The following is a 13,818-nucleotide window of genomic DNA, read 5'->3' as shown; positions in this document are numbered from 1 at the left end:
TTCAAGGCTTAAAAAAAAATAAAAATTTGACAGATCCCAAGTTGAATCCCTGTACATATATAAACAAGAACACAAGTAACACACATGCATGTTTTCACAATTTTAAAACATACGTTTTTTTCACAATTGCGCATCAATTTTGTATTTGATTTCTCCAAAACAAAATATAAAGAAACAGTCTTGTGACATATCAAATGAAAGCCGGTACCGTTCTAAGAACAAAGATGCCTCTCCCACCTCTATATCTTGATTCTAGCCCGAGATATGATAAAAAATGTAAAGCCATACCAGGCCAAAATCCGCACTTTTTCAAAACTTTAAAAATCTGTAAAAAATTAACTGATGAAGAAGAAAATTCTAAACTTTTAATTTGTAATTAACTAAAGTTGTACTTCATAAAAACAAAAAATAAAAAAAATCTAAAGATGTCAGATAAAAAAAATATTCATATTTGGATCACTTGATATGGAATGAGTACAGAATATTGTCATGTTGTAATAGACTGTATCATTTCTAGGAAACATCGAAGTAATATGGGACCCAGTAAACCAATCTCGCAACCAAGAAGAAATATTGTAGGATGCAGGATACAGCATGGCTGGAAAGAGGGCAGTGGCCCAATAACTCAATGGAAAGGAACTGTTTTGGATCAAGTACCGGTCAACCCTTCACTTTATCTTATAAAATATGACGGATTTGACTGTGTATATGGACTTGAGCTTCACAAAGATGAAAGGGTGTCTGCTCTCGAAGTTCTACCGGATAGAGTTGGTAAGTGCAGTAAAATGTCTGGTGACTAGAGTTGGTGTGAATCGATCTGCAGGTTCTGCTCCACCTGCCACATCAGAAAGGAAAGTGGAACACCCGGGAGAAAACTCACTTTATTCCTGCCAGGAGCTGCTGGCTTTTGGTCATACAGGGGTCGACACTGCTACAGTCACCGCTCACAGCACTGAAAGCAGTAGCTGAAGGCTCGCTATGGCACTGACTGACCACTCGCTCTGCAATGTATTTTCCCAACTTGATTTACCATGAATATGCTAGTTAAGTTACCCGCAGTAACAAGTTCCCTGTAGCTGGCATCATCGACTCATTTGATTAGCCAGCTTGGTGTTACATAATTGTTTGCAGCATGACCCACATGTGACACTGCCCCAGGCCGACTAATCAAAAGCAGAGCCTTGGATGTCAGGTAAGAGGCATTCCTCAGGGCTCCCATCCAGCTGTCATAGATTGCTGTTGGACCGGCTTCTGAGTCAGTTTCCACCAACTCCACTAGCGAGTTTTGTCTTTACTGGACAAGAGACCATGTGAACGAACGCTATTTGTATATGACAGCTTGAAATTACCAGATAATGACCTTGTATGTGATATATTCCAATAATGAAAAAAACATGTAGAAAATTGAGATGGTGGCTCTCGCCATAAGACACTCGCAATCTAAACGCTACATATATAAGCCGAACAGTGTATATTATTTTAAATACTAGTAGGTGCATTTTCCTTATAAACGGTCCAGCAGTGTTGAGTTCACCTAATCGTTCAATAGCAGGGGTATCTGCCGAGGTTTACAAGCAGGTGAAACTGAGCTTCTGTGATCAAAGATCTTTGTGAAGTTGTCGGACAGCAGAATTATTGTGTTATGTGACACGTCTGCTCGCTGATTAGCCACTTTATAGATTGCTGTAAAATTATGGCTTCGTGGCTGGCGTCGCGATAAGCAACTGAACTTTCCCATATTCTTTCTTTTTATTATGCTACTAATTATTGTTTTTTATGGTGTATCTTTTTAGTCTGAAAAAGTTGAGTAATTTTGAGGTGAGCTAACGTTTTACTTCCCAAATGTGGGTTGGAAGGCAATTTTAGCTTTTGTGCATAGAGTTTAAGGTTGCCTGTATCGCCTCAATAAATAGTTTTAATGAGCACAAGCTCTCCCCTCACAACAAAAAATAACCAGAGTGTGAGTCTTGGATTGGAGTCAAAATAAATGCGTTGCGCCGCTGTGGAGGTGTCCGGCGGTGCTGCAGGGGCTCTGCCGACATTTTGTGAAAGGTCAGGGACCCCGCAGTTCCATGGTTTCCTATGTGGTTGGACTCCGGGAGATTGGCCGGCGCGTGCGCAGATGGAGTTTTCGGGAGATGAGATCTCATCTCTCGAGATCTTGGTACCGAGATCTCCATCTGCATATGCGCCGCCTCTGGTAGCCATTTTCCCGCAGTCTACCGCATAGGAAATCATGGAAATGCAGGGGCTCTGGCCTTTCAAAAATGACGTCAGAGCCCCTGCAGCACCGCCGCACACCCCCGCAGCACCACCTGCAACCTGCATCGATGGTACTGGTAAGGTACAGTATATTCGCATTATAAGACACATCCCCATTTCCTCCCCAAATTTGGATATAGAAAAGGTGCATCTTATAATCCAAAAAGTACGGTATATATATGGTGTGTGTCTATAATAGAAGCCAGGAATTCAGCAGCCGCTTACAGTAAAATCACATCGGGACCTGACAGTGTAGAAGAGAGAGATTACATACAGTATATACACATAGAGTAGATAGATATATAGATGTCAGATTATTTTTCTGGAATAAAGGCGTGGGCTCCCGCTTAATTTTTTTTCTTAACCAGCAGAGGGAAAGCCGACTTAAGGGTAGATGTTAATAGCCAGGGGAAGGGGGTAATACCCATGGAGCTTCCCTGTCTATTTAATACCAGCTCATGGTTGTATACCTAACCTTTACTGGTTATTAAAATGGGGGACCCCCCCCCCCTGCCCCCCACACACAATAAAGAAAAAAAAATGTAGGGTCCCCCCGTATAATTAATGCAAAAGCTAGGCAGACAGTTGCGGGCTGATATTAATAGCTTCGGAAGGGGCCGTGGATACTGCCCCCCCCCCCTTCTTTCCCAGGCAAAAATACATCAGCTCTCAGCCGCCCCTGAAAAGGCACATCTATAAGATAAGCCAATTCTGGCACTTAGCCTCGCTCTTCCTACTTTCCCTTTAGTGGTGGCAAGTGGGGTAATAGTTGGTAGGGTTATTATTTATTATAGCGCCATTTATTCCATGGTGCATTACTGTACTTTTTTTTATTATGTATACCCCTTTCCACATGTAATCTTAAACAATACGAGTCATGACTGGGACAGGAGGAGAGGACCCTGCCCGCGAGGGCTCACATTAATGTCACCTTTGTATTGTCAGGTGACATCAAGCCCCGAGGTTAGTAATAAAGAGGCGTCTATAAGACGCCCCCATTACTGACCCCATAATCACATTGTATAAAAACAGACACCCGGTAAAAGTCCTTTAATTGAAAAAGAGACTCCTTTAATAAATCTTAATTAAACATACTTACTTACAATATCACTCATTCCAGAGACGCCATTGTCTCCTGCAAGAGAATTAAAATTAAAAAAAACAATATTCCTAATTTTTCTGGAGAAAAAATAATCCATTTGTCCCATGACTGGTCTAGCTCTGCTACATCTAGATGGCAGGCCGCATGGTTGCATGATGTGACCATACAACCTGCCATCCAGCAGACGCACTGAGCAGCGTGTGCTCAGTGTCCCCCTGTGAACTCCTATTACCTGTCTGACAGCATCAGGAGTGTGAGAAAGTTCTAATTTCCCACAGCTCTCCAAGTGACGTTAGATAGGTAAAGTGAGTTCATTGGCTGTGAACTCCCAGGACCTGTCTGACAGCACCATGAGCAGGAGAACTTTCTCATGCTCGTGGCGTCGTCAGACAGGGAATAGGCGTTCACAGGGAGACACTGAGCACACAACACTTTTATATCTATTGTATTCTAACCTGTCATTCTGTGATTTTACTGTATGTGGCAGATGAATTGCCATCTTTTCAAAGGACATCAGTGCGTAGAAATCGGACAGCACTGGCATGGTCTTAGTACTGTGCGTTTTGTGTTTTTTTGTTTTTTTTCACACACCCATAGGCTTGCATTGGCGAGTCTCGGACGAATACGCCTGAGAGAGAAATGCTGATGTGAGCTGCCCCATAGATTAACACTGGGCCGATGTGATGTTTTCTCACATAGCGCTCAGCTGAATTGTACGGTAGTGTGACTCCGGCCTTATAGCTGTAAGGGTAAGTTCACACAGGACATTTTTGCTGCTTTTGTTTTTTTTTTTTTTTTCTGCAGCAAAACCTGATCATCTTGGCAGGAAAGAAGCTGCGTCAAAAATGCAGGTATAGGTGCATTTTTGGTGCGTTTTTTTAATGCCTTTTTTTGGTGCGTTTTTTTTTTCTTTGTCCATGCTAATGTCCTTGGATTTTCAGCAGCAAATGATACCTGCGTTTTTGCTGCATTTTTTTCAACACCCATTTAAGTCAATGGGTGAAAAAACGCAGCAAGAACGCTGAAAGAAGTGACATGCTCTGTGTCCAAAAAACGCAGCATAGCACAAAATACTGATCAAACAAAAAACCAATGTGTGTGCATGAGATTTCTGAAATCTCATAGGCTTTGCTGGTACTGTAAAAAGCAGCTGAAAATTAGCGCAAAAAAAACGCAGCAAAAACGCCCTGTGTGAACTTACCCTAAGTGGTGTGACTCCATCTACAAATTTAGAAAACCTTTCAATGACATTCACTGGTTTTGGCTTTATTATTTACAAACAGGTGTTATATTTTTACTTGTAGTCTTATGGCTAAAACCTCTCTGTGAAATGACTTTTTGTATTTTTCTACTGAAGCATCAACCCGAATCAGCGATGCTCATTTAGCAGACACAATGATTGGTAAAGCTGTAGAGCATATGTTTGAAACAGAAGATGGCTCCAAGGATGAATGGAGAGGGATGGTTTTGGCACGAGCGCCCATAATGAACACGTGGTTTTATATAACCTATGAAAAGGACCCTGTCTTATACATGTATCAACTTTTAGATGACTACAAAGAAGGGGATCTTCGCATTATGCCGGATTCAAGTAAGTCCTATGTATTCATTTTTTTATTTTTTTTTTGTAAGCATAACAGACCTGTTTTAACTGAATCTATTGGCTATATGGAGGAGAGCGGTGGGCATTTCTGAAGCCTGTTGTCTTGAGTCATTCTTAGACTGAGTAGCCCTTGAGTAATATGTGGACAGCTCTCAGCAATTGAAATCTGTGCCTGGCTTTCCATTTACAAAGTTCTGCCATGAATTCTAGTAAAACTATCTTTGGGAATGCCCCAGATGTTGTCACTACATATAGGGCTTCTTGATGTGGCAGCAGCTGTAAAGTTCTGGCTATAACACATCACTACTGAGGCCAGCAATTGACTAAAGAGATCATTGGTTGAAGGTGTTCTTTACCACTGAAACTTTGGCTGCAAAGGATTAGCACTCTAAAAAAGTAATATTTATAGTTAATAGTGCAAATCAGGATTAGTTAATTGGAAATCAATATTTTTCTTTTTTTTAAAGAAATTGGCCCAAGTCATGTTAAGATCGAATTCATAGTTCAAATCATTGGCATGAGGCCAGTTGTCCTATAGTGGTGGTCTGCTGATAAAACACTTGAAATGGCAATACACAGCCCAGTAAGTGACCACATCACTGTAATCCGGGTCCCCGATCCTTGATTATGCTGCTCTCACAGTGCTATATAACATGATTGCAATATATTAGGAGGATAAAAACACTTTAATAGGATTACTACTTATTTGATTTGTTCCATAAATCAATAGTATATAAGATGACACAGTTGATATTTTCTTATCAGGGAATTTTGCTTGTCTCCTCGTGGCCTGTACTTTCAATTCAAGAGCAAAACTTAGGGAATACAGACTTTCCCCTTACTGGGATAGATGACCATTGCTGCTCCTCATAGTCTATGGAGAGGGCAGGAGCTAGAGGATGAAAGTTCTCCTGAGACATTTGTTACACTGAAGCAATACAGAAAATATAACCTATATGTATATTTTATTTTTTTGGTTTTATATCAAAAGGGAATAAATCACCTATTTTAATTTTGTCATTTCATTTGTATGTCTGGATATCCTTTTTATTCCTGGTATAATACATGAGTGGTCGAAATACATAAGCAGCCATGAACTGCAACCTTGCTTCAGTCTGTCACCATCACTGGATGACAATCTTATTTCATTGTTCTCCTTTCCAAATATATATTAATTATATTATTATACCTATTAGGACAGTCTTCATCCATGACAAAGAATAACAAAGGTAATACGTTTTCCATTTGTTCCTATTTATATACATTATTAAGGCTCTTTATAAGATATATTTCGTGTATTTGTGCTACACTGAGAAATGCACCCAGAGTCAGCAGTGTCCCAACTGCTGAAAATCTGGGTGTCCACTTTATTATATTTCTTACAATATAACACCTCATTTGAGCGAAAAATCTACAACACACTTGATGCTGTTATTTCTTTGTCCTAAAACTACTACTCATGTATTATAAGGAATTGTGCACTTCAGGTGTATGCAGCTCTACTGCAAGGAAATGGATGATGGCCTTTATTTCATGCTTTTCTAGAACTCCTCTCCTTGGGGTGCATTATGCCTTATATTTACACAGATTGCCATTTTTTCAACTTTGTGCTCTTATTAACCTCTTCCTCACCGTCTGTCAGTGATTCTTTAAGTCTGAATTTTGATCTGCTTAAGAATTTGATTGTGTCTTGTCAGTCCAACAAAAACCTTCTTTTTTTTTTTCCTCCAGATTTAGTCATGTAATGCATTTTCTAGAGAAAGAAATGGATCTAAGGCTTATTCTGTAGATCAGGGATGCACAACGTACATCTGGGTGGCTACATGAGTCCAATTATACCATTCTGTGTGGCCCCCAACCTTCTGTATACAGTAGTTTCAGTGTCCAAGGGAAGAGGAGTATTTGCCCTATACCGCTTAAAATTCTGCACAGCAGGGCACACAGTGACACCATCTGCACCATTATAGTCAATTGCCTGTTGATGCATATGCCACAATCCCATTTTGCGAGGGCTTTGACACAAGTCTTGATGGGGCTAATGAATATAGGAGAAAACTGTGAAATGGCCCTTAACATACTGTTCATGTGCATGGATGGCAAAGCACAATCTCTGTAACTAGACCTGAGTCCTGCATACTTCAAGACTAGGGTCTCTTGCTGCTGATTAATACTCCAGAAGGTCATATAGGAGATACAGCAGTAGCTCACACTGCTGTATATTGAGGGAAGCGTGAAATGCAGCCAACTACAACACCATACACCATTAATGGAGAGAGTTATATGGGGGCTAATTGTAGGCAGACTATCCCCCATTCTCCAGATGTGAGACCATTGGTAATGGAACCTGTATCTTTAAGACATTTATGGCATATAAAGTGGGGGAAAAAAGTATTGTCAGCCACCAATAGTTCTTCCACTTGAAAAGATGAGGCCTTTAATTGACACCCTCATAGTTGTGGTCTACCTATGATATGTGTCCACGTTCAGGATTGCATCAGGATTTGGTCAGGATTTTACATCAGTATTTGTAAGCTAAAACCAGGAGTGGAACAATTAAAGGAAAAGTATAATAGAAACATATGCTCCACTTTTGCATTTATCACCCACTCCTGGTTTTGGCTTACAAATACTGATGTAAAATCCTGACCAAATCCTGATGCAATCCTGAACGTGGACACATACCCTAAGAGTCAAAATGAGAAAACAAATCCAGAAAATCACCTTGTATGATTTTGCGAGATTTATTTTGCAAATTATGGTGGATAAGAAGTCTTTGATTACCTAAAAACGTGCAAGATTTCTGGCTCTCACAGACTTGTCCTCCACTCATTAACTGTTGTAATGGCACCTGTTTGAACTTAGGCTGGGTTCACATTGTGTTAGTGGCGTCCGTTAGACGGACTACGTTACACCGTGGCATAAACACGGTGTAACGTAGTCCGTTATGGCCGCCATTGACTGCAATGTCGGACGCATCGCTAGCGCATGCCCACAGTGGGCGTGCTCTAGGGTTGTGCCGTCATTGAGTGACGGACCCGGAGACGCGGGCTGCAGTGTTTCCAGGTCCGTCACTGTTAGCGCAGACAGAGCTAGCAGATGCTCTATCTGCTCTAGCGTGCTGCCAAAGTCGGCACTAGCGTTACAGCAGCCCGTTTAACGTATGTGTTGAACGGGCTGCTGTAACGCAGTGTGAACCTAGCCTTATCAGTATAAAAGATACCTGTCCACAACCTCAAATAGTCACACTCCAAACTCCACTATGGTGAAGACCAAAGAGCTGTCGAATGACACCAGAAACAAAATTGTAGCCCTGCACCAGGCTGGGAAAACAATCTGCAATAGGCAAGCAGCTTTGTGTGATGAAATCAACTGTGGGAGCAATAATAAGAAAATGTAAGACATGCCAGACCACTGATAATCTTCCTCGATCTGGGGCTTCACGCAAGATCTCACCCCGTGGGGTCAAAATGATCACAATAACGGTGAGCAAAATATCCCAGAACAAAGGCTACCATCAGTAATGCACTACGCCACCAGGGTCTCAGATCCTGCGGTGCCAGCCGTGTCCCCCTGCTTAAGCCAGTACATGTCCAGGCCTGTCTGAAGTTTGCTAGAGAGCATTTGGATTATACAGAAGAGTATTGGGAGAATGTCATATGGTCTAATGAAACCAAAGTAGAACTGTTTGGTAGAAACAAAACTCGTCCTGTTTGGAGGAGGCAGAATGCTGAGTTGCATCCAAAGAACACTATACCTACTGTGAAGCATGGGGGTGGCAACATCATGCTTTGGGGCTGTTTCTCTGCAAAGGTACCTGGACGACTGATCCATGTACATGAAAGAATGAATGGGGCCGTGTATCGTGAGATTTTTCATCCAATCTTCCTTCCATCAGTAAGGGCATTGAAAATGAAACGTTGATGGGTCTGCCAGGGCAACGAAGGAGTGGCTTCGTAAGAAGCATATCCAGGTCCTGGAGTGGCCTAACCAGTCTCCAGATCTCAACCCCATAGAAACGTTTGGAGGGAGTTGAAAGTTCGTGTTGCCCAGCAACAGACTCAAAACATCACTAGTCTAGAGGAGATCTGCATGGAGGAATGGGCCAACATAACACCAACCGTTGTGTGCCAACCTTGTGAAGACTTACAGAAAACGTTTGACTTATGTCATTGCCAACAAAGGATATATAACAAAATATTGAGATGAACTTTTGTTAATGACCAAATACTTATTTTCCACAATAATTTGCAAAATAATTCTTGCCAAATCAGACAAGGTGATTTTCTGGATTTGTTTTCTCATTTTGACTCTCATAGTTGTGGTGTACCTATGATGTAAATTACAGGCCTCTCATCTTTTTAAGTGGGAGAACTTGTACAATAGGTGGCTGACTAAATACTTTTCCCCCCACTGTACTGTGGTTATTCCATAAACATTTCAAAGGGTAATGCCCGTTAAGTTTTATTGAGGCCTTTAGAGACCATTGGATAAGAGGTTGTGCACCCCTGCTTTAATTGGTGATGGGAAGTTTAGGTATGACTTATAAGGTTTTCATGTACATTCAGAAAGCAAAAATCTTGTTGCACTAATTTTGTGTGATGTTCTTTTTCTCCATTTATACTTGCCATTAGATGATTCTCCTCCAGCTGAAAGAGAACCAGGCGAGGTTGTTGACAGTCTGGTTGGGAAACAAGTGGAATATGCCAAAGAAGATGGCTCAAAAAGGACTGGCATGGTTATCCATCAAGTTGAGGCCAAACCATCTGTTTACTTCATAAAGTTTGATGACGATTTCCATATTTATGTCTACGATTTGGTGAAGACATCCTAAGTGGGATTGTGGACACCCTTGCCAAACTTGTGGATCTAAATATATGTAAAATTTGTAGAAAGACTCACTGCTTTCAGATATTCCTGCGAACCCACAATCCCTGGTGTTGCATCCAAAAGAAAGGGAAAAGTTTTGTCTGAACAACCTGCTTATCCATCTCTCTGACAGAGGAACAAACCACTCTCCATTATTGGCCCGTTTGGATTTGGGCAAACTAAGTTTTTGAACACAAATCTTTTAAAGCAGGAGGTATCATAGCGCAAAGATGAGACCAGCCATGCGGATTTAGAAATATTGGGACAATTGTATTTCTTAAGCACCCATTCCTTATTCTACAGAGAACTGTTTGGTATGTCTAACTTCCGTAAAGTAGGTGTCCATTATTTTAGCTTCCAGCGTCTTTGTTAAAGGCAGTAGGGGTAATTGATACTTGTGCTGTGAGTTTCAGCAAAAACATTGCACTGTGAAGTAATGACTTACGGTTCACACCACCATTTTGCCAAACATTTGGCGCAATTCAGTTGAGTATCTGTGGGATGTTCATAGGCTGGAAGTTGGCCTGAAACGCCACATCAAATATGGCAACACTAGTGCAGCTGTGTATACGAGAGAAAAATGTATTGATATCAAAATAAAGACATAACCTTTCCTAACTTTTGGCTTTACCCTGGACATGTTGTCTTAGGTTGTGGGGCAATTCTGCACCAAGTTCAAGTGCGTTGAAAATATATTTCCAGTGTTACGTCTGTCTTGTGAGTGAGAAGTGTCAAGGCTTCCCACAATTTTTTTTTTTTTTTTTACTTTTAAGGTTTTTTTTGTATTTGACCTCCACTTTATCTGTTTGGCTATAGGTTTTTTTTTTTTGTTGTTCAGTCACTTGCTGCTGTGTGACTTGCATCTCGAGTGCTATGATAATTGTGACTTTCTCTTTTATTTTTATTTTTTTAATTCTCTGATCCTAAAAGTGGAGAAAAATACTTTAAAATTTAAAATAAGTGGCTCTTACGACATGACATTATTCCAGTTACCACTTCATTTTTTTTTTTCACACTCCTAAAACAGAATTTCAATCTACAGCCTCAGACAAGCATGTGACTTTCTTGAAATTAGTAGTAAAATCGAAAAAAAAAAAAATAAATCTAAATAAATTTTGGCGGTACTAAAAAAGAAAAAATATTGATGCCAAGTTGTTACATGCAAACCTTTTTTTTGTTTTTTCTATTATGAAGAAATGGCTAGAGAAATCGATCTTACACACTATTTAGAATGTGTTCTGCTCTAACAGAAAGGGGTAATATAATAGCAGGTTTATATGGAAAAATGTACTTCTGTTACTAATGCCTTTTTTACCTGATTTCTCCCTTCTGCTTTGTTTTGCACAGGTTTTTTATATCTATTTTTCTGTATGATTATTTTTAGTCCATATAAGCTGTAGAGTTGAAGTTACACTCCCCAAATGTTTCTTTTGAGCATCTAAAAGGCAATGCACTAAGATTCTTGCGCTTGTGATCATCTTATGACATGTAACCATTGTGTTTGGTGTCAACATATAAACTTCAAGCTTTTGAAAGCTGGTATGCTTAAAGATTGTCAACCTAGTGTACCATGGATCGCTGACACTGATTAATCCTGCATCCCAATGTATAGAATAAAAATGTTTAAAGTGGAGTTATGGTACGTGCACATGTGTTTTTAGGCTGGTTCTCCCTGAAAAGGCTCCACAAAACTGCCTCAAGAAATGGACATTGTGCACCGCAATATCGAAATGGTATTGCTGTGCACGTGTTTCGTCTTAGGTCACTACTTCTAACCACTTCAGGGTTTGGAAACTGTGAAGTGGTTTAAAGTAACATTCTCCTTTAGAGGAAGCTGATCTAATCCACAATTTAAAATGTAGAGAAAAGATGACAAAAAAAACCTAATGTGAATCCGCTTCAGGAAATAGACCGTCAGCATTTTCCCGAGGTGGCTTTCCCTAGAACAATTTGGCTCCACTTGTGGGAGAAACATCCTGTGCACAGGCACTTTATAGTTGGATACCTCCACAGTCCTCAATAAGAAGGTGTGAAGACTTACTTTCTTGTATTCCATGTGACTTGACTGCCCCACACGTCTGAGCACCCCATTTACTGGAGGCGAGTTGGCCATTTCTCATAGTAGAAGTTATTGGGAGAGGTGTGCTTTATGTGAAGTATATACAGAAAAACCCCATGTCCGCCAATATAATGTCCTCTGTTAAATTTGTATTTTTATTTTAAATGAGATCGTAGTCACGATTCTTAAGAGTTTTTTCTTTGTCCCCCTTTGCTGCTAAGTTTTAGCACTTGCCTCCTGTAACGCACGAGAGTGCTGAACTGTTACCTAAACCCTTGTGGCGTTCTTTATACTATATTTGCCATGTTTCAGATCTAGCCTTTTGGCAAATGCCTTGTAATAGTTTTTTTTTTTTTAATTTTTATTCCTCAATGTCAGTGTAGTTGTCCATTGCCATTTCAGAACTTTCTTGACTGTTCTTTTGGGCAAGCAAAGGCAGAAGGGTATTCAATGAATAGATTATCCATTAGTCTTTTCGTGTTACACACTAAAAAGGTCTTGAATTTTTGTTTTTGTGCATTCAGCAAAGTACATAGATTTGCAACAGTGTTTTCTATCCTGCAGATCTCTAAAGTGACTTATTGACTCTGGAGAGTCCTGCATGTAAATCTCAAAGCAGAGCCTGGCTCCGTGAGCCCACCACTATAGTTTGTAACTAGTAGTGAGCGAGCGTGCTCGGATATAGCGTTATCAGAGTATCCCGGGGGCTCGAGTCCCCGCAGCTGCATGATTCGCGGCTGTTAGACAGCTGCAGATAATGTGTTGCGGCTGTCTAATAGTCTCTGATAACGCCCGAGCATGCCCACTCATCACTATTTGTAACACATTGTAAATGTGCGTGTGTATGTTGTCACATTGGGCCTTTCTCCCTTTCTTTTAGGATGCTATATGACTTTTGTCCTTTTTGATTACATGTATACTTATGGTTTTATATACACTTTTTTTTTTTTTTTTTTTCTGTATCCCCCTTTTGTTTCTGTTATATTGGATTTCGCCTGTTTTAGTCAGGTACATGTACATTAAAGAACTTTCACCAAGCCTCTCTTTTCAGGTTTTTGTTAGGGCTCACGTTTTAGATGTGCATGCAGTGCTTGCATTTAATGTTAATAAACATCTCAATACCTGGATACAAGTGGTTTGATGGTCTTGTCCAGATATTTCACAGGACTGAACTACCAGCTGTGTTTTGTTTGTAATCCGATTTTCAGCCTTTTTTTTTCTGATGTATAATTGTATTTTGTGTGCGTGATGTCAGGCTGCCATGTAATATTACATAAAAATATATATGAAGAATATAGTTGACCAGACCATTCTTTTTTTGCATGCATACTGTTACAAAATAAAGGTGCATATGTTAAGTTTTTGAAAAAAAAAAAAATTAATATATATAAAAATGTTTTTTTTTGTGTTTTTTTTTTAAACATCCCCCCCACCCCTAATATTTTCGATATTTTTAGCTTGCCAGGTTGTTTTGCTTTCAGTAAATGTAGATTTAAAATCCAAAGATCACGTCATCAAATTTTTGTAAATGGTGTCAATCTCTAAATGGCTGTGACAGATTAATTACATTTAATATTGAAAGTTTTCATTTATTACTTTTTCTTCTGTATCAAAATTCTCAATCCATTTTCAAGCATCTAGTCTGTTGTGAGGTTTAATGATGTCAAAAGCGCAGTTTGCGAGTTAAACAAATGCTATCAGATAGCATCAATGTTAAGAACTCTTAGGGTATGTGCACACGTCAGGATTTCTTGCAGAAATTTCCTGAAGAAAACCGGAAATTTTCTGCAAGAAATCCGCATTTTTTTGTTTTTTTCACGCTTTTTTCATGTGTTTTTTTTTTTTTTATAGCATTTTGCAAGCGAAATTAGCTTGCAGAATGCTAAAGTTTTCCAAGCGATCTGTAGCATCGCTTGGAAAACTGAT

The 13,818-nt window shown here is 39.8% G+C and overlaps 1 protein-coding gene across 7 annotated transcripts in view; it reads left to right on the top strand.

Moving 5' to 3' along the window:
- The window catches only part of SPIN1 (spindlin 1), a 94,134-nt gene extending 82,668 nt beyond the window's left edge, over positions 1-11,466 (top strand). For 4 of the 7 annotated variants that reach the window (XM_077299796.1, XM_077299806.1, XM_077299811.1 and 1 more), the window contains 3 exons: positions 518-771; positions 4,722-4,955; positions 9,599-11,466. In XM_077299796.1, the coding sequence (XP_077155911.1) occupies positions 518-771; positions 4,722-4,955; positions 9,599-9,798 (688 nt within the window). In that variant the 3' untranslated portion in view covers positions 9,799-11,466. Of the gene's footprint in view, positions 1-517; positions 772-4,721; positions 4,956-6,163; positions 6,197-9,598 lie in introns of all 7 variants that reach the window. The other 3 variants (XM_077299789.1, XM_077299817.1, XM_077299822.1) reach the window with 3 other exon arrangements.
- Positions 11,467-13,818: the final 2,352 nt, after the last annotated feature.

The sequence above is a fragment of the Ranitomeya variabilis genome, chromosome 1 (genome assembly GCF_051348905.1).
Source record: "Ranitomeya variabilis isolate aRanVar5 chromosome 1, aRanVar5.hap1, whole genome shotgun sequence".
Lineage (NCBI taxonomy): Eukaryota > Metazoa > Chordata > Amphibia > Anura > Dendrobatidae > Ranitomeya > Ranitomeya variabilis.
This window is presented reverse-complemented; position numbering and strand designations above follow the sequence as displayed.